The sequence below is a fragment of the Larus michahellis genome, chromosome 1, assembly GCF_964199755.1.
Source record: "Larus michahellis chromosome 1, bLarMic1.1, whole genome shotgun sequence".
NCBI lineage: Eukaryota > Metazoa > Chordata > Aves > Charadriiformes > Laridae > Larus > Larus michahellis.
In genome coordinates this window covers 202,520,861-202,547,236 of record NC_133896.1, presented here as the reverse complement: position 1 = coordinate 202,547,236, position 26,376 = coordinate 202,520,861, and the positions used below count along the sequence as shown (strand labels likewise).

The window sequence follows — 26,376 nt, the reverse complement described above, 5'->3', positions numbered from 1 at the left end:
TGTTCAAAGAACAGTGCTGTAAGTAATGTGACAGCCAAGACACGACCTGCCAAAACCAAAGTGATCCAGTTACCTGCTGTTCTTGTCTCAGCCCTTGTGTCTGGACATTGCAGCAGATCAGCTGGGTTAAAAAAAAAGCATCAGCTCCTCCGACAGAACAGGACACTGAGGAATGTGAACTGTCAAACACCCATGTGGTGTGGGGCACAGCAGGCGCTGTGCCTGGCCACAAAGACCTGTCGGTGAGGAGAAGGAGGTGTCTGGCTGGCACACCAGTCAAGGCATGGGAGATAAAAAATGGCTAAGGGCTGGAGGGTTCAGAGGGGCCGGGGTGTTTGGGACCCTTGCTGGGGTGTTTCCAGTCTCACAGAGCTGACAGGCTTAAGTAGAGGCATCCTGTCCCAAAAACTCACTTGACCTTTTCAACACTTGGCAAGAAAATCCAGTAAACGCCGAAGCGACAGCCTCGAGGACACCTCTGTGTGAGCTCCTTAGTGCTGGCTGAGGTACAAATTCCCCACCCTGTGCTTCAGGCAAACATGAGTTAGAGTCTTCAGGCTTGAAGATACTATAGCAGGAGCCTGAAACCTTCACCTGCCCCAGACAACCCCACTGTTGGATCCAAGCATTCCTTTTCTTGAGTCTTCAGTGTACATTTAGGAGATGTAGAAGACCTGCCACCACTCTGTTGCTAAGCAAGAGACAGAAGCAAGCATAGCTGACCCTTTTCCTTCTAGTCTTTTAGCTGAAAGCCATGAAACACATACCCCAGAATTCAGGGGGCAGGAGGGGAGAGCCCCAACAGTGGTCCCAGGTAGGGCATTTGAAGAACAGCACCAGGTATGCGGCAGTCCTGTACCAACACCTCGCTCAGCTGGGGCTGTGTACCATCCCACAGCCCTCACCTAGATGAGGGCCTGCTGGCAACCATGCCACACTCCTGCTGCCTTTGGTTCAAGAACTGCACTGGAGAGCAGGAAGCTTATGCTTGAAAAGAAGGGAAGCACATGCATGTAAGAGTACTAAAGGTTTGAAATATGGTCCCACCAACACCACATCACAAGTCTACACAGCCAGGACTGAACCACACTACCCTGCACCTATGGGGCCGTCTTGCAAGGGTGAGGTTTGTCACAGCAGCTGTGTCCTCTTCAGCCTAATTCAGGCACAACCACCCAAGCAGCTGCCCCAGGAGAAGGAGGAGGGTTGGGAGCAGCAGCAAGGGGTGGTGGGGTGAAGAGGAACTGCTTCAGCTGCCATAGAAGTGCTTGTGGGACAACAGCCTCAGGAAACCATACTAAAGCAGAGAGACAGGATACAGTTCCTGGAGCACCTTAAGCTGCCAGTGAAGGAGGATGTCCTGGCTCCCACTGCCTCCGCCCTTTCCCTCCTCTTGCCTCAACACCCTTCCATGCCTTCGCAGGTGAGCAGTGATTTGGGTCAGCATGCAGAGTCCATGAATAATTTAACCTTGGAAAACAACAATTAGTTCCTGGTGGCTGGGCAAGCAGGAATGGCTTCCCCTGCAGCCACAACAGTGACGAAACCGAGGGCGTGGGATCTGCAGCAGGGGAGAGAAAAGGCAGGACCGAGCAGCAGGGCCTTAGATTGGTTTACAACCCTTGCGTCAGCAATCATTAGGGAGTGTAATCACAGAGCTTTAAGCCAGGAATTATGAAAGTATTTGAACACCTTCCTGCTGGGCATTCGGCAAACTATCCTTCGCTTGGTCTCTCCCCAGGAGAAACGCCTGTGTATCACCACATCTTTTTCCGTGGACTCTTTCCTGGGTGTGCATATTTGTTTTTTAAACTGTTCAACTTGCATAAGAAAGACAAGGTCAAAGATATTCACAGACCTGGTCATCTCCCTACCATGATGTCAATTGCCCCTTTGTAAAAGTGGATATTACTGTAAGAACAGTATGAACTTTCATGTTAAGTTGATAGATAATACAGCCAGCACTGACTGATGTCTTCCTGGTAGGAAACTGTATTCCTGGGGACTGGTGTACATGCGATTCCATAGTGCGGCCACTGGATGTTGTCATTGCTCCTTATAAATGCCACAGTCTCTGTATTACTGTCCCATGGGGAAACAAGGTACTCCCAAAATATAAGGCAGCTCCAACATCAGCTACAGCTGTTGCTGGAGCACATGCAAACACCACAAGTACTGGAACATCCGAATAATAACAACAGGGAACAAAGCAAATATCACATCTTACCGAAAGTTTAAAGCATCCATGATGCTTTAAATAACCAAGGAAGCCTGGATTCCAGTTACTGCTCTACTGATTTATAAAAAACATCAATAGCACAACAGGAGGCACTAAAAGTGATGCTTGTCATTTATCCATGTGACAGCCATCTGTGAAGTTTCATTTCACTGCAAGATCTATATTTGTAATTTAACCTCAGGCAAAATATTTCTAAGATAAGAAAGCATTGACCACTTAACTGGGGTTATAAGGCAGAACAACTGAGATGCTCCTTTGACAACAAATGGGACTGTAGAGAGAAGCTTTTGTTAGCTGACACTTTCGATATACATAAATGAAAAAAAAAGATTAAGCACCACAGCAAGTGAAGGAAAACTAAAGGCTATGCTTTTTTGGTTGCTTCCTAGACGTCCCTAAACATTGAAGTGCGATTTTGTGCTGGGTTCAATCTTTCTGACTGCAGGCTACTGAGAGAGGATGTGACCCTGTTCTCATCCTTCCATCTGATCTAGCAACCACAAACTCAGCTTCTGCCTGGGTGATCACTGTTAGAGAGGATAAGCTAGAAAAATTAATTAGCCTTTCAGTTGCTCAGCAAGTAGAAGGAATCCATCATAAAACTGCAGGACCTCTGAATTCTGTGCACAAAAAGTGGTGAAAAAGCCTCTAGTGGAAGGAGCCCCCAGTAAAACTGGATTAAGCATAACACAGAACTGCAGTTTGAATCAACTCCCCCTGTTTTCAAGTGACGACTGTCCCTTACAGAACTACTGCACTTGCTACTTATTTAGCTACTGTTTATCCAAACTGCACTTTCTGACAGGCTGATGCTGCGATCAGTTTCATCCAACAAACCAACATGCAACTTTTAAGTTCTTTTGCATTATTCCCACTCTGACATGTCATATGAAAGTGCACAGCGGGGTGGATTAAGGGGAGTCTCAACCTCCTCTGGCCCCATGGCCACATCCTTGGTTGTTCCAGTGTTTGAACACGTGCAGTTTATCAGATGGCCACACAGACACCTGTGTGAGAGAACAGATCTCAGCAGGGGAAAAAAAAAAAAAAAAAAAAAAAGACAAAAAACCCCACAAAACTGTCCACCCCGCCTCCACAGCTTATTTTGAATACAGATCAGTTTCCAACACTCCTTAAGCTTTCACTTCTGCCAACTTTTCTCTCCCCACCCCCGGTACTCAAACTACTGCCTTACTGAAACCTAAAAGGTTTTCAAAGGTAAAGCATGACAAACCAAAATTAGTTTTTGTTTTGCTGCTCTGATTATACCCACCTCAGAGCAATAGTCATGCTACAAAGAACATAAACACAAATAGCAATATTACTTGTATTAGGATAATATTGTAGGCAAGAAAAACAAAACTAACTAGTAAAACTTCATTTCTAGATTCCAAAAAGTCCCATGCCAGCATCATGTCACAATAGCTTGAGTAGACCAGATGTTAAGATTTCAATTGTCATCTTGAAGATAATTTGTATCTCAAAATATTAATTGAATCCCTTTCATATTAGTTAATGAAATAGCTATGAAACGTAGCAGAAAATCTTATTTAACAGGCAAGAAAAATTATGCAAGTGTCTTACAGTGAGAACCCCAGAACTGCTGTGTACAACCCTACAGGTCCCTAATGGAGGAAAGGGCAGTAGGGTGCAGAGCTGTTCTCAAGACATTTATAAACCCTTTGGGAATTTCATTAGTTGAAGGGAGCCGGGGGGGAGGGGGGCAGGAATACAGCAAGGTCCAGGACAGTAGTGCTGCTTGTTCCATTTGATTAAATAGTCTTTCAGGGTATCTGGATTGCTTCATGGCAAGAAAGTAGCTACGCAGCACAGTGGAAGAATGCAGGCTGCGAAACCCCTCCTGGATAGTGCTGATAAATCTGTCTGGCTGAAAGATTCTTGCTTTGCAGCACATGTTGTACCTTTTTACAACCATGAAATTCCATGACTAGCAGCCAGCCCATTAAATGGTTTTAGTCTGTGAAGATGCTGGAAGCAGGTCTGGCCTTCACTCTCTGAAGGAGTTGGGTATAACAAGTGCCTGCTTTTATAGCAGCAGGTCATTAGTTTTGCAAGCAGCCACCAAGCATCAGAGACGTTTATTTAGTTTTCAAAAGTGTTGATCAAGCTCAAAGACTGACACATAATAATAATACAGACATTTTTCAACAGAACCTACCACAGAAAAATGATAGTATGCTCAGGCCAGAACTAGTAGAAAATCAGCTTCTCCAGTTAATTTAATGTATGCTTATCCTGGAAAATGATTGGAATAGCAGGAAAAAGCTCCTTTACTTGCTAGGTTTTAGCTAGGATAAGTCCACCTAATCAACTGGAGAAATAATTCTGGGTATCTCCAGATGTTTGCATATCCTGAGGACTTAAAAACAAAAATAATAAAAAACGTGGAGCTGTGTTCAGGAACTTCAGAAAAGCATACACTTCTCCCCATCTCCTGGGACAGTCTCTCCCTTCTCACGTGTTGCACGCCTGCCCTCATATAAATGACAGGATTTTAACGATCAACAGGAAGACCACGTACAGCTAGTAAGAGCAGTCTTGGAGTCACTCAGAGGAACAGCTGACACTGGAAGTGGCAAACTGGCTTCAGACAAGCATATCTAGTTGGGATTTTTTATGGACAAAAGTCCCAATTACTGTGACTACAAGATACCAAAAAAGCACCCAACAGCTCTGAGAACTCAAGCTTGGTCAGCCTATTAGAAGGATAGACATGCATGTTTACAAGTGACACCACCACTTACAGAACGCGCATGGCAGCAGTGCAGGAGAATAAGCAATCACCTACATGCCTGCCAGCAAATATTTCCAGCAGTTGAAGATATATATATATAAGCAGTACCAATTGCATGATATGTTTTCAAATAATTCATATTCGAGCCAGAGTCACCTTTTAGGGTTGGAGAGGTTAGGCTGTCAAAAGGAAAACAGATGTAGAGCACATGATGTCAATGTAAGAAAACTAAAATAAGAAAGAAGCAGCAGCATAAGAAATACCTGTCCATCAGAGAGGTAACAGCCTAATGCAGGGATAGGTTTGATATGTCTTAGTATTGCAGAAGTGACTAATAGCACAGAAGTGCTTTAAACAGAAGTTACTCTTCACAGAAAAAGACTTGTTTCTGTTGAAGATACCAAATACTGTTGAAGTACTACACTTCCAAGCGCAGCCCTGAAGAGATATATAGTGTCACCAGAACTGCCAGAGATATCCACTTTCTGGGGGAATATACTGTATTTTCCCTTCACTGCAACCTAACTACATTCTCTACAGCCTGCTGCAAACGCAAGCATAGACAACAATGAGAATCATGTGAAACAACTGCAGTACTACCTCATACGCGACCCCAGTCCTCTTTGAAGCATATGTATATTTAAAAACCCTCAACAGATTCTGTCAATAATTTCAATTAAAAATTAAGCACAAATTGTTCATGCAAACAAGTTTATCTACATCAAACTTCCTCCATTAAAAAAAGCTTTTCCTTCATACAGCTCTTTCTTCCCACCAGTATTTTCTTTTGCTTTTTGAGGTTGTTATGATTCAGTGATAAGATCCATGAATGTGAAAGTCTCAACATGGTCTTCAGCTTGCTTTCAGATGTTTGGCTTGAAAAATCCAGGATATCCTCTGCAAATATATCCAGGAGAGTTCATGAACTTATTATATCAATCATATTTTGAATTAGCAGAAGACATAAATGTTGAAAACTTTTTTTAATTTATTATCTTGACAAGAAAAAAAGAAAGGTCAGCTAAAGTGAGAGCTTTGCTCCATTTGATTACTCAAATGGATTCCAACTCCAAGTATATTAAGATATCTACTTTTATCAGTCTCGTTCTGGGTTGTTCTGATTATTATTTGACTTCATACATGTTCCTCGTACCTCTTACCTAAATAATCTGTACTGACCCCAAGTTTAACAAATAATCAACAAATGTAATATACATTACATTGGATCAGGAATATCTACACTTGACCAAGTTGTCACAAAAACTTCTTTCTATTCAAATTGATCAAGTTCTTTTTAAAGCTATTATTGCATTGTTCAAAGATTAAGAATACTTATTGTAGACTAATTTCACCTCACATATTATTCATAAGGTGGCTTTACATTTCAAATAAATTTGTCTTTGACAAAACGACTGTGAAATCAGTCGTCACTTATAGAATTTTCTCCAATTCCTTTGTTTTATTGCCTAAATTTACTCAGAAGAAAGCATTCACCAGTGCTTTAATTGACACAAAGCAAAATATACCTACAGACAAAACAGTACAACTCTACTTTTTTTTTTTTTCTTAAGTTGGATGGATTCAAACACATCATCAATTAGAATATTTGCTCTCTACAATAAAGGAAGTCGGATAACATGCCAAAGAATAGTTATTTAGTCACAGCAACAAGAGCAAGCAACTGCATGAGTTTCTAAATGCGTTAAAGCATTTTCATAGCTCCTTCAAATTAAATTACTTAACCAAATTTGTAAAATTTGATCATACCTGTTTTCTTTGTTGCAGGAATCAGTGAAGTCACTTTCATACCTCGTAGTATTTCCTGCCTTGGTCTCCATTTCCTTAGCTTTAGAAGAGTCTACTTTATGATTATACTTGGACAGAATCTACAGGAAACATTAAAAGGGAATAAAAAAAAATTACCTAAGAACTCAAAACAAGATTACAGTTTATACATTTTCAATAAATGGCAAATAACTTTATTTTTGAATAACAATATTTGATAGAACTAAGCCCTTTTAATTTTTTTTCCTTAAATAGTTTTAACGTCAAAATAGTAAAAGTATATTAGCTAACCTGTAGAACATCATCTGGTATCCTTGTTATTTCTGGAGCTGGAGGAGTATTGAGTAACTGGTCATAGTGTTTTATTTTGGGAGGAGAAGGGTCTTCAAAATGTTTAAGATACTCATTAGAGCTCACAGCAGAAGGAATACTATCTTCTATGTGTTGTTTATCTGTTGCATCATTCTTTGTCACAGACTCCATCTTTTCCCCCTGCTTTACCTGCTGCAAAAGAGATATTACATGCCTTCAGTTAACTTACTTATCTTAGGTATTTAATAAATGTTCTTACAAAATTACCATTAGAAAGATCTTCTACACTCACACAAGAAAATGTAGTATTTGAAAAGAATCCCAAACTGACATTTGAAAAACTGCTTGTGGTAAAAAGTGTGTGAAAAAGTACATAATTGCTATTTACTACCTTAGCTTCTGTTTTTAGCCATCTTGTTTCAAAATCTGGAAACTGTGGTGTTTGAGTGGGACGAGGCAGTTCATTTATCTCTGGTGACCTTGATAATGTGCAATTTGTTCGGGAAGGGGTTTTCATATCAGGAGTACGGAACACAAGTATCATAGGAGAAGCCATCCAGTCAGCTGCTGAAATTAGGAGGGGGAAAAAAAATTAAACACACACACATTTAATTATTATCAGTTCCAGTGCCCCAGTTTAGTTTTCCGAGTCTACTAGTTTTTCATAGATTTACATATTCTAAAAACCTGTATCATTTTAGCTGGTATTCTCAATCCACCTCACTGTCCACTCATCTAACCCACACTTCCTCAGCTTACCTATGAGGACGTTACGGGAGACAGCGTCAAAAGCCTCGCTAAAGTCGAGACAGACAACATCCGCTGCTCTCCCCTCATCTACCCAGCCAGTCATGCCACCATAGAAGGCTCTCAGATTGGTCAAGCATGATTTCCCCTTGGTGAATCCATGTTGACCATTCCTGATAACCTCCTCTTCCTCCACATGCTTAGATGTGACATCCATTTCAAATAACGATAAGTTGCAGTTACAAAATGAGGGATCCCTCTGCATAATTCCAGATGGATATGAGAAGAATAAGCAAAGATTTATACTGAAGTGAGAGACTTTCCCATAGAAGCCACCAACATTTCATTTTCTACACATTAGTACTCATGCAACGACTGGGCCTAAATTAACTATATTTGACAAGAAACACAGTTTAAAAGCTTACCGTATGTTCACAATGCATTTACACTTGCATTACATAAAAAATGCATACGTATATTTATTTCACATATTTTTAACTTACCGTTATCAGCTGTCGCTTTTGGTTTTTGCCCAGGAGTAACCATGATTTTCCTGGATGTCATTTGTGGTATATTCACTTCATGATCGTCTTTTTTAACCAACCTGAAAACCAAAACCCTCAGTTAGCTCTAAAGTAATATGAGGAAATCACAATTAAAGGAATACTGTCAACCTGATCACTTTTCTAGTATCTGTTCATCAACATGCAAGTCAAAAATTAATTTCCTCAAAGATTTTTTTTTTTCATAGATTTTTCATCTGTGATTCTACTGCAGCAATTTGTAGCATGCAAATGTTCAGTCCATCCACAAACTATCAAATACACTAAGATTTCAATCCAAGGCATTAAAAAACCCCAAATGAAACAGACAAAAAGTGTCCAGAGTAGGATCAATTTTCTTCATCGCAGATGATCAACTCTGTGCTGGGGGTACAGTCTATTTTATTTTGAATTGCCTGTTGCCTACAAAATTCTAAACAACAGGCAATATTTTTTGCTCTTGACCTACTAATGTTATTGTAAACACTAAAAGATTTTTAATTAAATTTTTCATAAGATTACTTATGTTAATCACTAGCTGACTTCAGAGTGAAAAGCCATTTAGTATCAATTCCACAAAACTAGAAACTGAAGTTTTTAAAATTCTTTTTTCATATCCAAGATATTCTAGCGGAATAAGGATCTAGGCAGTTAAGAGACAATACCAGACAAAAAGTGGAAATTTACCTAAACTCTACACAAAAGTGTGTCTATAAGATAATTTAAATATTCAAAAAGTTATCTTAGCTATGAGAACCAGATATAGAACTTCTCTACAAAAAGCCTAAACTTTAAAAAAAAAATAATTCATTTGAGACAGTATATTTTACTTAGCTGAACACAGATTAAATTTTGAGTAAAAAACAAAAAATTGTTTCAAGTCAGTTTTGCCTTGAAAGTATTCTAGATACCTGAAACAATATGATTTTTAGTTTTTACAATGGAGAAGAATAACTATAACAATAAACACTTTGGGTCAGACACTATCTTTTTTTTTTCTCCTTCCTTTATTTCCTAATTACTTTTGGTGTCAGTTTTGTAGCAGGTGCACCGAAGCATATTGTTCTTTTAACCTGCTTCAAAACCGAAAACCTGAAAAATAAAGTTGGAGGAGTTGAGGTCTACTACATATTTTTAAGAACTTTTAAAGTGTTTTCACAGAATGCACAGCTGCTAGACAGATTTCAGGTAGGCACAAGACCTGGCTGGCACGAGCAAGGCCTGTGGAAGGGCAAGACTGTCTCCAAGAAAGTCAGAATTATTACCAGTCTTTGTACCTGGAAACTACAGGTATAAGGCTACCTCATTTATACTATTTTTTTTTTGCTTATCTGATTCTCAAGGAAGAGATTCTGCCCATTATCCAGTGAAAAAATATCTTTCTTTTATTATTTTTTTTTAAATGGTTGCCTTAGCATTCTGCCCATTTAACATGCTGAGCTTTCTCACTAAGAGGCGAAATGAGTGCTTCTTGGAGGTAACAAGCTGCATAATTGTTTCAACCTTTCTGATCAAACTTCAAGCTAACTCTAAAATAATGATGCAAAATAAGCAAATGAGCTAAGATAGTTAAATATTTCAACTTTAATGACTTAATGTCATGAACTCTTATATATGCAACTAATTCTGAATCGATACGCAGCTTTAGTCACAATTAATGAGTGCCCATCTGTTTTGGTCATTAACAACAACGACTATTAAAGCGCAATCATGCTATAACTACTTCTATACAGAATTTTAGTATTATCACTAGGGTATGGAAGACTGATAGTGTGATTTTATTTTTTTTTCCCTGGTATTATATATAAACATTGCTAGTGGACTGCCTAATTGTTTTACTAGAAGCCACAGAAATAGGATCTACATTTGTGGATGTATCCATTTATAAATTACAGCCATAACTAGAGCTGAAGATCCCATTTAAACCAGTTCTTATCAAATAGGAAAAGTAGTACAACCCCACAAAAAGTTATAGATGGCAAAAGAACAAAAATTGTGAAACTACTTTCAAAGTGTTATTTGAAGGAGTGATTTTTGAATTAATCTCTTTCAGGATTCAGTAACAGTTTTCCTGTTATTACAATTCAGATACTACAAAGCTTTATAGATGTTATAGTATTTACATAACTATTCAAAAGGAGAGATCTCAAAACTATTTTAAAGGATGTTTTCACTGCTAAGGTGTTCTACGCCTCACTACTGCAAATTATTTTCTTTTAAATTTTAAATAGAACAGCGAAAACAGTGAAAATCCGGAGATGTCTTTTCAACAGAAGACTGGAGAAAAGAGAGCTGACTGCTTGTAAGGTGGGGTTGGATAATGTAAGATATAATACACTGTTTCTGCAATCAGGAATTTTACCGAATGCTTTATAAGCTTTTTCTGGGTCTATATTCCTAAAGCTTTTGGAACACTTAAATTGGCTATGTAATATCTACTGCAGACAACACATCCTCAAATCCAAGGCTGAGGAAAGCAAGAGATATACTGTACATTTTCCCTTCGTAAATAGATTGGGTATGGAAGATTCTTATCATGGTGCAGTCAAGGGAAGAAGGATATCAAAAGATGTGTTTCTTGTCAGCATCTGGCACTGCAGAGGGTACATGAAAAGACACGCAGAGAGTTGAATAAAGACACAGGACTAACTAGCTTGTACATAATAACATGTCACCTGCTTGAAGAAAAAGAGAAGAGCAATAGCAGCAAGAAATTAGTACAGCAAGAATAAACTACAGGAAGTTCATTAGAGAAACAATCTGAACTTAAGTAATTTACTCACTTGCTTGTCTGAGCAGCTTTACGAATAAGTGACATTGTAAAATCTTCATTCATACACATGGTATGTTCACTAATGCCAAAGTGTTCAAGTTTTGGTGTTGCACACTCATAATCGTCCATCTTAAGCATACATTTTGGTGTTTTGGGCAAAATACAGGGGCTCTGTGTTTTTAGAAGAGTTCTGTTCTTTGAATTTTCTTGATGTGCATTTGTTGCATGTTGTCCTTTCACTGCACTCCAAGGCCTGGAGAACGCATATTGTGAAAGACCAAAATCAGAAAGCTGGGGGTTACGCAGTGGGTCTTTGGGCACCGGTGGCTTCTCAGTACAAGCAGGAAGATGAGATCTATCATCCGCTTTTTCTTCATCAGATTTATTCTGGACAGACACTGCCAAATCACTGTTAACTTCTTCCTCCTCTTCTGTTTGAGAAAAGTAATTAGGAAAAAAAAAAAAGTCACGTCAGAACTTTCTGATTTAAGAATTTATAAAATAAATTGGCATTTCTCTCACCCCCTTTTTTAATTTGTTATTCTAAAAGAGAAATTCCTTCTTTCATTTCAAAGCAATGAACTTGAAGCTACAACAGACATCAAAAGCTCATATCAGGCTAAGCTATATTTTTAATACAGCTCACACATTTACTGTATTCACTCTATTGGTAAATATCATTTCTAGGAAAAATGAAATTGAAAGATTTTGTTACACGAATGTATTTTTAATAGAATTTATCACCCTACATGGAGTGGGCAGGAAGTGCTAATCTTAAATATATTTATTTATTTTTATTTCAGTGCAAAAGTGGAAATTCATTAAAAATGTACAACATAAATAACAATGAAAACAAAGTTTGTATAGAATTGAAAATGGTTTGGGGGAAAGAGCAGAGGCTGCATACAGTACCAGAATGCTCATTCTTCAGAAAAATAATATTGAAGAAAAGTTATGAAGCAGCAACTAAAAACTCATGAAAGAGGGTTGCTTTTCAGATAACAAGAGTAATCCACTGCAGAAATAAGCAAACGTGCAATTTGTACATTTCTGTAGTTGGATAAACTGAAACACCCCCAAACACTTGTGAATTCCTGCATGATGTAAGAAGCAGAGAGGGGGTAAAAAAGCGCTATTTAAAATAATATGGCAGAGGCATTACATTTTTATGTATATAAAATAAACATTTTTATGTATTCAGATAAGCTTAAAAATATCTCTTAAAATAAATTAACCTTGCGTCTCTGTCTGTAGTCTTCTTTAAAGGCAGAGGGAAGACAGGAAGAAAGGTACTATAAAATTAGAGCCTTCTGCCATATCTTGTAAAACAGTTGCAGTAGCTTAACTCAGAGGTGAATATGGTCCGTGATCACAATTCCCAATTTTGTTTTGTGCAATGACTGGATGATGCTCAGGGGTAGGTTAAGGCATGCCCTGCCAAAGGCTTCTTGAAGATTGATTGGGCCCTTGATACTGACAGGGGTATGTATAGTACTGAGAGTTACAGAATTTTAAACTCATTTGTAATTTCTCGATTTTTCACATAGGCATGTGTGCACTTTCTGACTACATTAAGGATCTCTCTCCCTCAATCAATCAAGCTACTGCTGCTTCACAGATTGCCACACATCACCTAATCCCTGTACATGCTTCCTTTGTCCCACTTGTACTGTGGAGCACATTATTTTAATATTTTCTCTATGGTGATTTAAGTTAATGGAATCATCGCATATGAATACGAACCAATTTAGATCCATCTACAATAGTTTCCCATGCATGAGAAGCTGAAGCAGCATAATTCTCTGGGTTACCAAAACATGTTTGCTAACCTGTTTTCTGAGTATAACTATTACTAGAGAAAAAAAAGCAACCCATACACTAACTCAAAAGCACACCAGGAGATCTAACTTTAAAGTTTTTGTATTTTGGTTTATTCTTATGGCACCAATGACAACAGAATATTACACCCTCTGGATATTATTATAAAGCAAACAACATAAATGTACTTGACCTCTTAATTATTGGAAATATACACATAGCTAAAGAGAAACACTGGAAAATTACATTTGCCTTCCCATACTATATTGCCAAGAAATATTACCTGTAGAGTCTTTGACATGTGGTTTGTAGCCATATTTCTGGAACAGCTCTCTTATTTTTCCAAGATCTGCTCCATTTCTTTGCATCAGTATTTCACTTGCCTTCATAAAGTCATGAATTGCTTGTTTTTCAGAACAACTCTTACCAAGACTGGCATTAACATCTTCCTTTGGGGGTGCAGCGGAAGAGGGAAACATAGAGATATTGGTTTTCAAATCACCACATGGTAGCTGTTTGCACATGAAGTGTTTTGGGAATAAGTACTGAACATCAATTCAGACAAAGATAAGGAGCACATTTAGGTCTTATCTATACCTGAAATCTAGGTTACAAAATATCAGGAATACATAGGGCATGAGCATACAAAAACTTACAAAAGTTAAACTGTTCACAGTATGATAACTACTTACTGGTAATCTCTCAAACAAACTCCATGAAAATATGAGATAACAGCAATTAGTTTGGACTCTTACTCCCCTACATACAAAGAACTTGTGCAGAGCAGGTAGTAAACCTCAAGTTTATATCCTAGCTTACTTCTCAATTATTTCTACACTTGCTCATTTATATAGCCCATTTTTCCTACTTCTACTAAAGAAATAAAGAACATTCTTTACAAGTTTAATGGCTGAAGGTACTGAAAGTTCTGCAAAGGTTTTCTTGATTCTAAGTGCTAGTCATTGAACACAAGCAAGCATACCTCTTCTCTAGGGAGCTGCTGCTCCCAAGTCCTTCTCCCCTATACCTACTCCCTGGCACAGATACAGCTTCCCTTTCACCTTTGTCTCCTGCTGATCCGAGCAACAACAGCGACTGCAAACTAATAAACAGTGCTAAATCTACTTTTAAGTTACCCAAAAGTTTTTGGACACTACCCTGTCATCTACAGCCAGTATGATTAGAGAAAAATGAATAAAAATAAGGGTCAGAACTGCTAACATAGCTGTATTGTGGCTTAATGATCAAAAATAGAACCATAAGTTTACGGAACACCCACCCCACAGCTACCAATTTTTCAAGAAGGAAGTGAGTCAAGACGTTACCTTCAGAGTTCTCATTTCACAATGGAGGTCATGTAAGACTCTTATTGGAGATTCATCTTCATAGTCTTCGATATGCATGTTCGCATAAAAGAGTTTGGAAAGAAAAAATGGATTTAGTATTTTAGCATGTAAGTACATTCTACATCAGAACGTAATCTCCTGTATTAGAGATGTTGGAGTCATATGTAAAGTCAAGACAGAGAAAACCAAAAAGAAACTAGTTCATATTGGGTACCTTGTGCAGCATGAGACTGCAATTTGTACATTATGTTAAACTACACAGAGAAACTGCACAGGCTTCCATTTTACTGTTGCAGCTAATACTGTAAAAATTAATGTATAGCAGATGTTGGTACAATAGGTGGGTCCGTGGGCTGTTGAGAATTATTTATACTCAATTCTTATCCTTAAAGAGCTTGAACTTGAAATAATAAAAATTGAAAAAAGTAATATAGACACCACTGTAAAACAAAAAGCTGGATTCTTCCACCTTATTTGAACGTGGGCAGCTGTTAGCATTGTTCACTTACACATGCAGCAGTCATTACTTCTTTCACTAGAAATCAAGGTTAATGCCAATAGTGTAAAAGAGTACACCTGCTATATGACAAGCCATAGCAAAGATATAAATCCAATTAGAAACTTGAGCTATCTGTGCAGAGAGAGAACAAGCCCTGCAAATGCGTTTTCCTGTCTCAATCCACAAAAACAGTAAAAGCAAGAATGTGATTCCCCACTCATTCCGGTTTTCCCCGTGACAAAAGCTCACCTACACAGCCACAAAGGAGCTCAGAGAGACAATGATATGAGGGGGAGCCCAAAAAATACCCTGCCGAGCTACTCCCAGGCCCATCCCCGGGGCCACCAGCTCACTGAAGGCCCATCTCCGCATGCCCAGAGGGGCACAACGGCAGGCGGGAACCCAAACCAAGGACTCCCGAGGAACAACCGCTCCCCGGGGTATCCCAGCAGAGCCGTCAGCCCCAGCATGTAGGTGCGACACCCATCACCAAGAGTGATCGGGAGCAACTCTCCAGATCGCGTTCCCAACTCGGGGTGTTGCTGCCTGGGGCTGGGACGGACACGCCGGCAGGAGCTCCGGAGCAGGCCTGCGGCCCTCGGAGCAGCAGAGCCCTGAGAAGGAGACGGGACGAGGCCTGCACTCACCCGTGTCCTCTCTGCGCAGGGCCCGCTCCAGCTGCCTCGCCTCCTTCTCCAGCGTGAGGGCGAGGGCGCGCAGCTTGCCGAAGAAGTCCCTCGACACGTCCATCGCCCACGGGGAACAGGAGGCCCAGAAACCCCCTGAACACCCGTTAACAGCCGCCCCGAGGCCGGCAGCGGCGCTGAGGGGAGCCGAGCCGAGCCGAGCGGGGCGGGGCCGGGCCGGGCCCGGCCGCGCGCTGCCGACCGAGAACGGTTACTGCCCGCCGCCAGCTTCGAACCGCGGGCAGCGCGCGCCTCATTGGTGCCGCCAGGCCCCGCCCGCCCGCCGCCAAGATCTCGCGAGACCTCGCGAGAGGTGCCGCCGGCAGCCATCTTGCTTCCCGGTGAGGGGGCCGGAGCCGTTAGGGCGGTTGGTGAGTGAGGGCGGGCGGGAGCGACTTGTTAGCGGCGGGGTTCGGAGCGCTTCATCCTCACGGGTGTGGGGTGTCTGTTCGGGCCCTGAACCGGGAGATGACCGCGGTAGGGAACGGGCAGGAGATCCTTCTCTCCAGGCTGCAGCGCTCCGCCGCGCAGGCCGAGTCTCGCGGCCCAGGCGGCTCCTGTGGCACGGGAGAGCCCTGGAGGGTAGCTGTGCCGCCTCGGCATCCATCCCTGTCGAGGCTGGAGCGGGTGCAGGCCTGAGGGCGAGCGGCTGGCGCTGTCCTGCAGACAGGCGGCTCTGCCCTGCCCTACCGGAGGGGAAACAGGGGCGGAGGCCGCCATGCCCCCGCCAAGCCCCACAGCTGCGCTTCGAACGGGGTCAGAGAGGGGAACAGCAGCGTGCGGCTGCACCATGGGAATGGGGTATGGCGGGGCGGCTTCTCTCAGCAGTTGTGCTGCTTTATGCCGGGTTCAGGTGCTTGGCTGACTTGTTAGTTGATAAAGATGCGGCGTAATGAGAGGCCTAGGAGTTAGGCATGTTTAGGCCTAATAAATAAGTTAATGAAGAGCATGTATGTCAAATCTAAATGTAGCTTGGCCTTTCTTGCCTCTTTGTCACACCTGTGTATAACGTTGGACGCTGTATTTGTGCTTTCTACTTAACACTAGTTGGTCTAATACAGGATATTGTTTTTCTCTACAAATCTGATTTCCCCTAGTTCATAAACAAGACCAGGTAATTGTATTCTAGTATGTTTATGGACAGACTGTAGTTCAAAAGTTAACACTGAGGAAAGGCTAGATCTGGATCTAGCAGATGAACCTGGAATTACCGTCTGTTTTGATGATGAAGTTACCTATTTGAAGAAGGAATGGATGAAGTGAATCCTTTGTTTAATAGTATCTGGGACTGTATTTTTCATAAATAATTTATGGAGGAGATGCTTTAGTCTCAACATAAGGATAACTGAGTAAACTCTTTAGCTAAATAAATATTTTTGGTTTCCTTTTCTGGTCTTACATTTCCAATATGTCTGGCATTGTACTGTCTGCTGTACATAATGGTTGGTTGTGAATATCAGGTTCTGAACTTCAAATCAGACAGTTAAAAAGCAGTGGAGTAAGTGTGTGCAGACTTTTCATTTTTCTTGTTAAATTTTTAACTTATGTCCCAATCTAATGACCATTTTATATTTTTGTCTGTATTTTAAGGCACAATGTTTTTAACAACAGCATTACTCCGAAAGAGAATTCCTGGAAAACAGTGGATTGGAAAATACAGGCAACCAAGAGTGGTTACCCAGTCAATGAAGCAAGCAATGATCCGAAGGCTGGAAATTGAAGCAGAGAATGAATATTGGCTGAGTCGACCTTACCTGACCCGGGAGCAGGAGTACAAACATAACACAGAAGAGAGACGTGCAAAATGGGAAGCTTTCAAAAGACTGGTGACAGCCAAGTTGCCTGAGCATAGATATATGAGTGATCACTTAGACCACTTAAATGTGACGAAGAAGTGGACATCTTGAATAATACGGCGTATTTCTATTTGGCACGTATTATGCACTATCGTGGGATCTGCTGTTGTGCCTATTACGGTAGTTTTGTAATTCAATATAATAAGGGTAGATGACAAATGAGACTTTGTTACGGTATACAAAATCTTACATTAAAAGCAGTCCTACAGTGTGTTTTCTTATTATCGCCTCTTTAGAAGATAGTTCTTTCTGTGGTTCTTTACCATCTGCCTGCCTTCTGTTCTCCAGCGCTTTTCATAACTCAGCCTGTGTTCCCAAGTGCCGTGATGATGACTTGAACTAGATGTACAGCTTCACTAATTTCCCTTTGAAAGCTAGAACACACCTGCTCTGTTGAAAGGGATTATGTGCTGTTACTGACCAGATGGCTCTTGCTGGTCCCTCTCCTGAAGGGACACTTCTGTGCACATTAATACTGGAGACACAACTGACAGCACTTGCACAGTGCTCACTTCATCAGGCATGCGAAGACCAAGGTGAACTAGAATTACAAAGTTAGCTGTATGAGGCTGGAACTCATGGAAGATTCTAAAATGTTCCAGTTTTTTTAAACTTCTTGGAAAGAACTGTTGAATTTAAATGGCAGGGTCATTGTCATGTCAGCATCAACTTAAGTGTTACTGCCCTCTCTTGCAGAGATTATTTCTGATCGAAAAGGAACACAGCTGACCGGCAGTCTGATTTCTAAGTCTTGCTTAGTGTCCTGAAGGAATACAGTCAGCCACAAGTTAGAGGTTTGTTTTTTTTTTTTACTTCCCCTCTCAAGACCAAGTGACCTGGAAGGTATGTCAGGAGCGAGTGTAATCTTGGGTTTGTTGCAGCTGGAGCATAAAAATTGTGGAACAGTTACAAAATGTTTCCCAGGTAGGCAGTTTTTCTCACTGATGTAATACACACATGCTACAGCTAAGCGATTTTCAGATTCTTTCACATACATTTATTAAGTTGATGTTGCATTCACTGATGAATTAAAGTGTCAAGTCCATTCCTATTTTATCTCTTTGGAAAAGAGGCCTAAAGTGGTACAACTTTTTTATTTAAACATGAATTATACTTCAGAGAAGTACGAACAGGTTTGAACACTGATGTACAAAATCTTGAAATCACTTTCAATGGTTATAAACGGCTTAAGATAACATTTATGGAAAAGCATACATATGGGGAAATTGCACAATACAATTAAAACATGAAGGAACTTCCAGGCAAAGCAATGTGATTTTGTATTTAATTCATTTATAAAAGCCCATTTTAAAAAGTTACTTCAAGTATTAAACTATAAATGGCAACATGTTTTCTCTGTGCATAGGACTAGTCCTATCTGTAACATACAAAAACTTACAATAAATGTGTCATTATTACATACACCTTTTACACTTCACCTCCGACTTTAAATACAGCTCGTTACAAGTTTAGGCAGCACAATTAAGAATAACTGTGGAAGTAGAACAGCTGGGACATTGATTAGTGCAAATGTTGATGACCCTTGCTGGCAAATACAAAAATAATTGCGGCAATAACCTAGGGGTGTTTAATTCATCCAAGTTAAAAAACGGATAGGGAGAGGGGGCAGGTTTTGAGCAGCAGGATTGCTGCCTCTTCTGTGCTATTTTTGATTGTAAATTGCTGTTCAGAAAGATTGAAGTTTCTCACAATAAAGCTGATCGCAACAGGTTAAGGGACAGGAGAACTCAGAAACATGCTGAGCGTGTACGTTGTCAGCCAGGCAGCGTAAACGGAAGGGACTCTGCCTGTCACCATTAATGCTTTGGTGCCAATAAAGGTGATCCCAGTGCGTCATCCCAACACATCTGCCTGACTGCTGAGCACGTGCTCTCTGTGTCTTGGGGAAGAAAAATGGGGACACCCCCCCCAAAACAAAGCAAGCAATCCTGTAAACATTATTGGACTTCACTACCTAATGGAAACAAGATTCAAGTAATTGCTGCAGAAAACAAAACAGCCAAACACCAGTTTTAATCAGCACTAAAACTAACTACAACTTGTAGCTTCATTACATTTCATGACAGTTATGTAGTTAAGAAAAATGCATATAAAAAGCTGTCTATATATACAAAATAAATTGATAGAAATGAGTGCAGTAATGTGTTCAGTATTATAACAAATCACTTTATATGCAGCTGCTCTCTTTGGTGCCATTTAGGGATAGCAGCGCCCCTGGCGTTGCACACCTCCCTGTTTTTTACGTACTGTGAAAGATGTGTTCTTGATCTGCGCTGAGTTCAAGGAGGTGCCATTTGGAGCCTCTGTAAATACATACCTGAATTCCCCGATTATGTACAATTTTAGATAGTGTCCTCAAAGAACATATACTATGAAGCTCAAAGTTTGGCTGTTTTTTTTTTTTTTTAATTTTTACTAAGTACGATCAGTCAATGCTCCTCATCTAGGCAGATCTGCTTAATTTATGTCAGTCAATGCATCTCTTGGTAAATCTGCCAGACACTAGAGCCGCTGCAAACGCTGCTTTTTTCCTCCTCTTGGGGCTGTGGGGAGCTACAACTGGACCATACTTCAGCTACATCAAGAAATTCTTTGAGTGCATATCAAATGGTATTGAACTTAAACAAAACTTCCAAACCCCAGAACATCATTTACAATACAGAAAAGCCACACAAGATCAAATGAGGGAAGAAACAGTACCTGAAAACGGTAGGCATTTAAGCGCTCTGGACAACAGGACCAGTTTCTACAAATAGCATACCAAAAGGAGCTTGGTACCTTCATTCCACACTCAAGGGGCAGCTTTAACAAAAATGTTCCCATAATTTCTGCTTAAGTTACTAAAAATAAAAGTGCCTGAAGTCCCTCTAAAATAACACCCTGAATATTTAAAGTGGAAGTTTCCAATCAAAGGCTTACGATGCATCTAACTTGTGATGCTGCAATCTTGGCATAATACTGTAGGAAATGAGTTATGACAGAAACCTACAGCTCTTCCTGCCCTTCTCCTATAAACATGCCTTTGGTAGGAGCAGCAATTATATGTATGTTGTACAGTCTGTGAATAAATCATCGTAAGAAAAAAACAGCTGTGTAGTTTTAAGTGTTCTTTTCTATTTATGGATCTCCTTGCCTTATCTTCACCAGGACAGGTCTATCATCTTAGGACGTTTCAGAAATCTGGAGGAGAAATCACACTGAAATCTTGCCCTACATCAGGCTTCTGTCCTCACACTGGGAGTTTAATGTCATTTTGTGTCCATGACTCTTGTGTGTATGTGGGTTTATTTTAAAGAAAAAAGCAATAAGAAATACTAAAACATAGTTTGTAATTGCAGCCAATGTCAACTATCCTACAGTAACTACAACACTATTTATGGCTTGCAATAGTAATTATTTTGATGGCCCTAAAAGCTTATGGGCTGTTATTTTCAGTGACAATTTATGTATTTTCAAGACTTTCTGATACAGAGTGGGTTAAAGCACAAAACCAGCGCGTACAACATGACCCAGCACCCAAACCAGTTGTTTTCTCAGGATCAACCTCCCTTTGGGCCTTCTGAACAGGTAGGGCTGCTCTTCCCACTGCATTCCCTGAAGTTTCCAGCTCTTCACTGCATGGGCCAAAAGGACCTATTTCCTGGAGCACCCCTACGTCCCCCTGCCTCTGCTGGGCACAATACTTAAGTCTGCTTACAACTCAACAGCCAACAGCTGTTTGTCCTCACCAACTTTTTAATTCCTGGCTTGCTCCCTCCTTTTGCCTATCTCACTCTTCGATACAGCACAGAGTACCCTTGCTTATGGCTGGGGAGCTGGCAGGACAGAGCTCTGGAAGACACAAGATGTTGTCCTGCCACCTTAGAGGTGATACCTCCTCTACAGCCAGGGCCTGCCAGGAAAACCTGACCCCCTCCCCCATCCCACTCACTGGTGGGCCCTTAGAGCTCATCAACACAATTCCCTTAAAGAACTTAATTCTTTCTATTAGTCTGGGGTTTCTCTTAGTAACCAGTTCTCTGGGGTAAAAAAATGGAGCATGGGGGTGGTGAATTTGGAAGAATCATATTTGAATCATTTTACATGTTTCATGTTTGCCAAAGTGACTTTTCAGTAATGCCTGCTTTTACACCAACAGGAACTCTGGCCTCAAGAGTATCCTAAGCACCCTGCTCTCCTCACCTGAAACATGAGAAAAATCTGGGACAAAACGTACCCGTGATCTGCATAAAGATGTCAGAAACATCAGCTCTTCATGAAAAGCCACAAAAATGTCCACCAGGTGTACAAAGAACTGGCTTCAGAAGACCAGCACTTGCTACAGAACACACATGGATTTAGCCCAGTCTGTTTACTTGAGTTTTTCCTGTAGATTAGCTAGCCTGACTTAAAAATCAAACAAGTTATACTGCTGTTAGCCTACAGTATATACATATTCATATAGGGGTATATTGAGCAGAGACCATATTGCTAATTCAGTGATATTTACCACATTAGAGACCTAGATTTTGGTTATAGTTCTGCTAGAGGATGACTGTGCATGTGTTATCTTAGCTGCAAGATGCTGATATAGCAAAAGCCAGATGACATTCCAGGCGCTCCGTTACATCTGCACCAGTGTTTGGGACTGCAGGTTTTGGTATTCAGAAAAAGCCATTTGAACTTGCAGTATTCTGTCTCTCTGGTCTTCCCCAGGAAATTCTGCTGGTGCAGTACTGTTGAGAGCTCACATTCAGATGAGGGCTTCTCACTTGACATTTGAGAAGAAAAAGCTGAACCTTTGAGATTAATGTGTAGCGAATGTTTTAGTAAGTTTTGAAATTAACAAATGCAAAATTTCTTGTACAAAGTTTGAAGAAACATTCTGCAACTTTTATAAAACATGCAAGTTTGGACTATTACTTCTGTCTCAAGAACATCCAACAGCAACCAAAGCATGTTCATAGGTTCTCAAAGTGTTCTTGTTCTAGAAGATTAATATCTAAGAAAAATTTATTCTTTCCAAAGACAAAAAATACTTGTTTTAAACCTTACAGTATGTTTTATACCTTAGTATTGCCATCATAAACATATTTGAATTAAGTAGCAATCAGTCTGTGAGAGAAGCCAAACAGGTTCTTTCAGTCTAGATCAACTCTGCTACTACCTTCAGTCTCAAAAGGGCTCATATCTATTTGTAATCAGCATCAACTGAACATCAGAAAAGTTACAGACAGGAAAATAGTACTTGTCACTTTTTCCAGGTGCAAAATTCCAATACCACCCAAAGATGAGTTAGCAGTCTTCTTTATAGAAGAGCGAGGGAAAAAAAAACATGTTGTTTGCTGTAGGTCTTGAGCATAGGATGGACTTCATTCCTTACACGGGAAACACATTTTGCCTTTTGTGAACAGGTACATCACTGCACAGAACACTCAATCTTTAGCAACATCAGCATCACTTAAACTGGACTTGAAAGTGGCAGACTAAAGCATACACATTTTCAGTGTGTTAACACAGACGTATGATCCAACACTAATTTTCTCTTAAGTACTTTATATTTGTTTAAATGGTACTTTAGAACCAATAAAAACTTGTGCCTTTATTAAAAAGATAAAACAAAAGTATAAAACAGTATTTATAAACCATCGAGAGTCCCATAGAAAAAGCAGTACTCTTCCAGTTCCGTTTTCTAACAACGCACAACTGCAATAAGGTTTTTCTCAGGGGTACTTTACCGTTTTGTTACTGCCTCATACAGAACAATGCAGACATTAACAGAAAATGTAACAATTGTTAATTCCTTTTTGGATTGGCTTTTCTTTGTATGCTGATAGACAATTGCTGGAAAGTAACAATCCATGTTTTTTGAACTAAAAACCAAGTTTGCCTCTTTGAGCTCTATTCTTGATATGGTTAAATAAATCAAGTTAAAACTATGAGGTGGCTCAATCTCATAGCAAAAAAGCAACGCCCAAGTAAAAGGCTTTTACGTTGTTGGCATTGCCTTGCTCCAAAGCACAGCTAGTAGAAGGAATCCTCAGTCCTGAAAGACTTGGAGAGCTATGATCACATTTAGTAGAAAGAGGGGAGAAGACATCATCCAGTCCCTTCCCCATCACCTGGTGTTTGAACTATGCATAGTTGCACTTCAGACTCACCGGCCATGCTCTATGTTGATTTATCTTTTTTTTATTTTTTTTCTTTTTTTATTTCTTTCTGTACCCTGGAGACCTGCTATGGAAGTGACTTCTGCAGTGCCTAAGGTATGAAGTTTGCCCGTGGGGAGGTAGGAGTCTCTGCAATCTACCCCCACCACTGCAGCATAACAGAAATGCATAGTTCCCACTCTGGACCTTGTGCATCCAAGCAGGGCACTTCAGGATTTGGCCCTTTGGTAGCAGTATATAATTCATGTTGCATAAATGCACATTAAGAATCTTAAGGCATCTGTCTTAACTTCCCTGCTCTGCAATAGTGCTTACAAGAATCCATTGTACTGTGCAGAAATTTGTATTTCTTGTCTCTTCCTAAAATGTTCATGTTCCATTTTTTACTGATCAACTTCTTCCAAACAAAATTAAGTAATATTCAAGCACAAAATGTGTTGCAGAAACCTAGTGAAACAAAAAAGGTAATTAGTGGAATTATACTACTAGCTTTCAAAATACAGGTCATAGTGCATTACAAGAACACTGCCAGGTAACATGTAATTTACAGACTCCTGATTCAGGACAGCAGTGAAGCTAACTTCAACTCATAATTAGGCTTCTGGGAGGTGTGTGTTTGTTGTTTTTTTTTTAAAAACCTCTTATGTTTTAGAAGATTATCTGCACGAAGAACGCCAATCCATCACCACTGACCTGTGGCTGAAGTCTCTTGGATCCCTGATTCCAATAATTGCTCATTCATTTTAAATTAAATTGATAGATATGGGGACAGAAATGGTATTTGCCTAGGTAAGGCTGGGGAACTGGCCTTCTTTCGCAAATCATGCTCTTTTCTCTAGAATAATCTGGGAATTTTACTTGCCAGCCATAACTTTGATTGCTTCTGCTGTGTGTTTTAGGCTTAAAACTGAAAAATACAACTATCAGTCTGCTACAGGGTATGCGGAAGTGCATGGAACAGATGTTGGATCTCACAGCTATTGCATAGCTCCTTACAATTGCAGGGGGACTGGAATTAACCACCTTGGCCTACAGAAACTGTGATCAAATCCAACTGAACTCAGAACGGCTGAAACATTGTGCTAATGAGTTAACTATTACTTGAAATAACACATACCAAAATGCTTTTGTGTTGAGTGCAATTATGCACTATTTCTTTATACAACTTTTAAAGCTACAGCAGTTTGGCCAAGTGCAACAAAAAGTACACAATCTTCCTTTACTAAATTTGGCTTGACTTTAGGAAGAGAGGGAGGACAGAAAGGAAATTAATCCCAAACTATAACCAGTTAATTGTCTAGCCTAAGCTAGTAACTTATGCTCCCTCTCTAGGTCAGTGGAAAGAAAGACTAAGACCTGTCTATAACACCCTATCAAAGGTTGCTGGGATGAACTGCTCTCATAAGTTATCTAGTCCTTTCTATGAAGAACAGAAAAGCCTTAATAACCTGTTTAGATCAGATTAGTTTTTACATAGCTAGAGGCTGAAAGGAGTCCCTTGCTTGGGACATTTGTTTGCACGTTTATATAAAGCGTTAAGAAAAGTTGCAAAGGGAAAACTCATCATTGGTGGGTTCTCATGGTTGAGTAGCTTTTTTAGGAGACCACTGACCAGTCTAATTTTGGGTTTGTATGAGTTTACACTGAGCAGCCTGACCAACTTCAGTCAAGGCATCACACCATCCCCCACAAAGACCTTTTAGACAGATTATTTCTTTTCTTGAAAACAAACCAAAAAAAACCCCTAAAGCTGCAACAAAACAATGACTCTATATCAGAAGGCTTATTTAAAAAAAAATAAATAAAAGAAAAAAAAAGTGATCCTAAAATTACTGAGCTCACAAAACTCAAATATTGTGTTTTCTTTCCAAAGAAAATGGGAATTCATTGCAAGTTCTGTCTCACTTTTTTATTGTGGGGCGGGGTGGGGGGGGACGAAAGAGAGGGAGAAAACAGAAAAATGCAGAGGTGGTAAATGACCCAGCCTTCAGCATCTATGGTTGCTACTTGTCCAAGCAAGATTAGTTTCTCTTCCAGAGAGAAACATTTAATGGGAGTTTATAAGCTCACCACAGCATGAAGTCAACATAAGAGATGTCTAATTTAGTCACTGGAAATACACCAAGGGAAGTTTTCATATATGCAGCAGCACTCACTGTATTTCCTGAATGCAAAGTGTGCACCAAGCTCTTACATAAAAGAAGATCACCGTCAATTCCAAGTGTGACAAAGCAGTCTGTATGGAGACACCTGTATTTACCTATTGACCTTACTTCCTTGTGCGCGCACAGCTCCTTAAAGTATAAAAGCACAGCACAGACCACCAATATACAATTAAGAAAAAGACAGTTAAGGAGTTGTTCCTTAAGAATATCGCTTCCTCAAGTGAGGACTTCATCTTGAAATTGCCTATTTAGCAGATTAGATTATTTTCCCTGGTCAGGTAACAAATCCAGCACTACCCACTTCACTTTAAATTACAGGATTAGGTTGACTCATCTCAGATCTAGCCAACCCATGTTTCCTGCACTACAGCATTACTCCCATTCTTGCCTTCTGGACAGCCATCCTGAGTTTTATTTAGACTTTTCTATTACTCATCCAACATCAGAGGACTCCTCTGCATTCCATGACTAGTGACTTTTGACTTCAAGATATCTATTTTAGTTTACTTATACAGAAATGGCAATCAATTATGTTGGTCTTACCTGTTTCTCACTGAGATGGTTGGTTAGTAACAAGCCGAGATCAGCTTTCCAATGAAACTATAATATTCTTTTTTGCCCCTAAAATGTGAGAGAATCTCAATTATGTGTTTTCGCAGATTTGCACAACAAATAGCAAAGAC

The 26,376-nt window shown here is 40.0% G+C and overlaps 3 protein-coding genes across 7 annotated transcripts in view; 1 reads left to right on the top strand and 2 right to left on the bottom strand.

The window, feature by feature from the left end:
- Nucleotides 1–4,319: 4,319 nt before the first annotated feature.
- Nucleotides 4,320–15,745, bottom strand: SKA3 (spindle and kinetochore associated complex subunit 3). 2 transcript variants are annotated; one of them, XM_074572962.1, is made up of 9 exons: nucleotides 15,464–15,731; nucleotides 14,297–14,361; nucleotides 13,255–13,420; nucleotides 11,164–11,584; nucleotides 8,342–8,442; nucleotides 7,483–7,655; nucleotides 7,071–7,283; nucleotides 6,762–6,880; nucleotides 4,320–5,891 (listed from the first exon to the last, which is right to left on the bottom strand). In XM_074572962.1, the coding sequence occupies exons 1-9, from the start codon at nucleotides 15,564–15,566 to the stop codon at nucleotides 5,858–5,860; spliced, it is 1,395 nt and encodes a 464-aa protein (XP_074429063.1). In that variant the 5' UTR covers nucleotides 15,567–15,731; the 3' UTR covers nucleotides 4,320–5,857. The 2 variants fall into 2 exon arrangements, with proteins under 2 accessions (XP_074429063.1, XP_074429062.1); XM_074572961.1 differs by having other exon boundaries at nucleotides 5,617–5,891; nucleotides 7,483–7,658; nucleotides 15,464–15,745.
- A 40-nt stretch (nucleotides 15,746–15,785) lies between these two features.
- MRPL57 (mitochondrial ribosomal protein L57) lies at nucleotides 15,786–17,579 on the top strand. 3 transcript variants are annotated; one of them, XM_074569424.1, is made up of 2 exons: nucleotides 15,786–15,843; nucleotides 17,093–17,579. In XM_074569424.1, the coding sequence occupies exon 2, from the start codon at nucleotides 17,098–17,100 to the stop codon at nucleotides 17,407–17,409; it is 312 nt and encodes a 103-aa protein (XP_074425525.1). In that variant the 5' UTR covers nucleotides 15,786–15,843; nucleotides 17,093–17,097; the 3' UTR covers nucleotides 17,410–17,579. The 3 variants fall into 3 exon arrangements, with proteins under 3 accessions (XP_074425525.1, XP_074425516.1, XP_074425535.1); XM_074569415.1 differs by having other exon boundaries at nucleotides 15,795–15,873; XM_074569434.1 differs by lacking the exon at nucleotides 15,786–15,843 and adding an exon at nucleotides 15,854–16,303.
- A 2,214-nt stretch (nucleotides 17,580–19,793) lies between these two features.
- Nucleotides 19,794–26,376, bottom strand: part of ZDHHC20 (zDHHC palmitoyltransferase 20) — a 48,810-nt gene continuing 42,227 nt past the window's right edge. The window contains exons 12-13 of one of the 2 annotated variants that reach the window (XM_074569402.1): nucleotides 26,237–26,314; nucleotides 19,794–22,157 (exon numbers count right to left, since the gene is read on the bottom strand). In XM_074569402.1, coding sequence (XP_074425503.1) covers nucleotides 26,277–26,314 — 38 coding nt within the window. In that variant the 3' untranslated portion in view covers nucleotides 19,794–22,157; nucleotides 26,237–26,276. Of the gene's footprint in view, nucleotides 22,158–22,405; nucleotides 23,976–26,236; nucleotides 26,315–26,376 lie in introns of those variants that run through there. The other variant, XM_074569396.1, reaches the window with a different exon arrangement.

Coding starts and splice junctions, on each gene's coding strand:
- SKA3 (XM_074572961.1), bottom strand. CDS start 15,566: ATGGACGTGTCGAGGGACTTCTTCGGCAAGCTGCGCGCCCTCGCCCTC. Junction 11,585..13,254: donor ACATGTCAAAGACTCTACAG/GTAATATTTCTT, acceptor TTTCTCAAACAG/AAGAGGAGGAAGAAGTTAAC. Junction 8,443..11,163: donor AAAGCTGCTCAGACAAGCAA/GTGAGTAAATTA, acceptor TTTGGTTTTCAG/GTTGGTTAAAAAAGACGATC.
- MRPL57 (XM_074569424.1), top strand. CDS start 17,098: ATGTTTTTAACAACAGCATTACTCCGAAAGAGAATTCCTGGAAAACAG.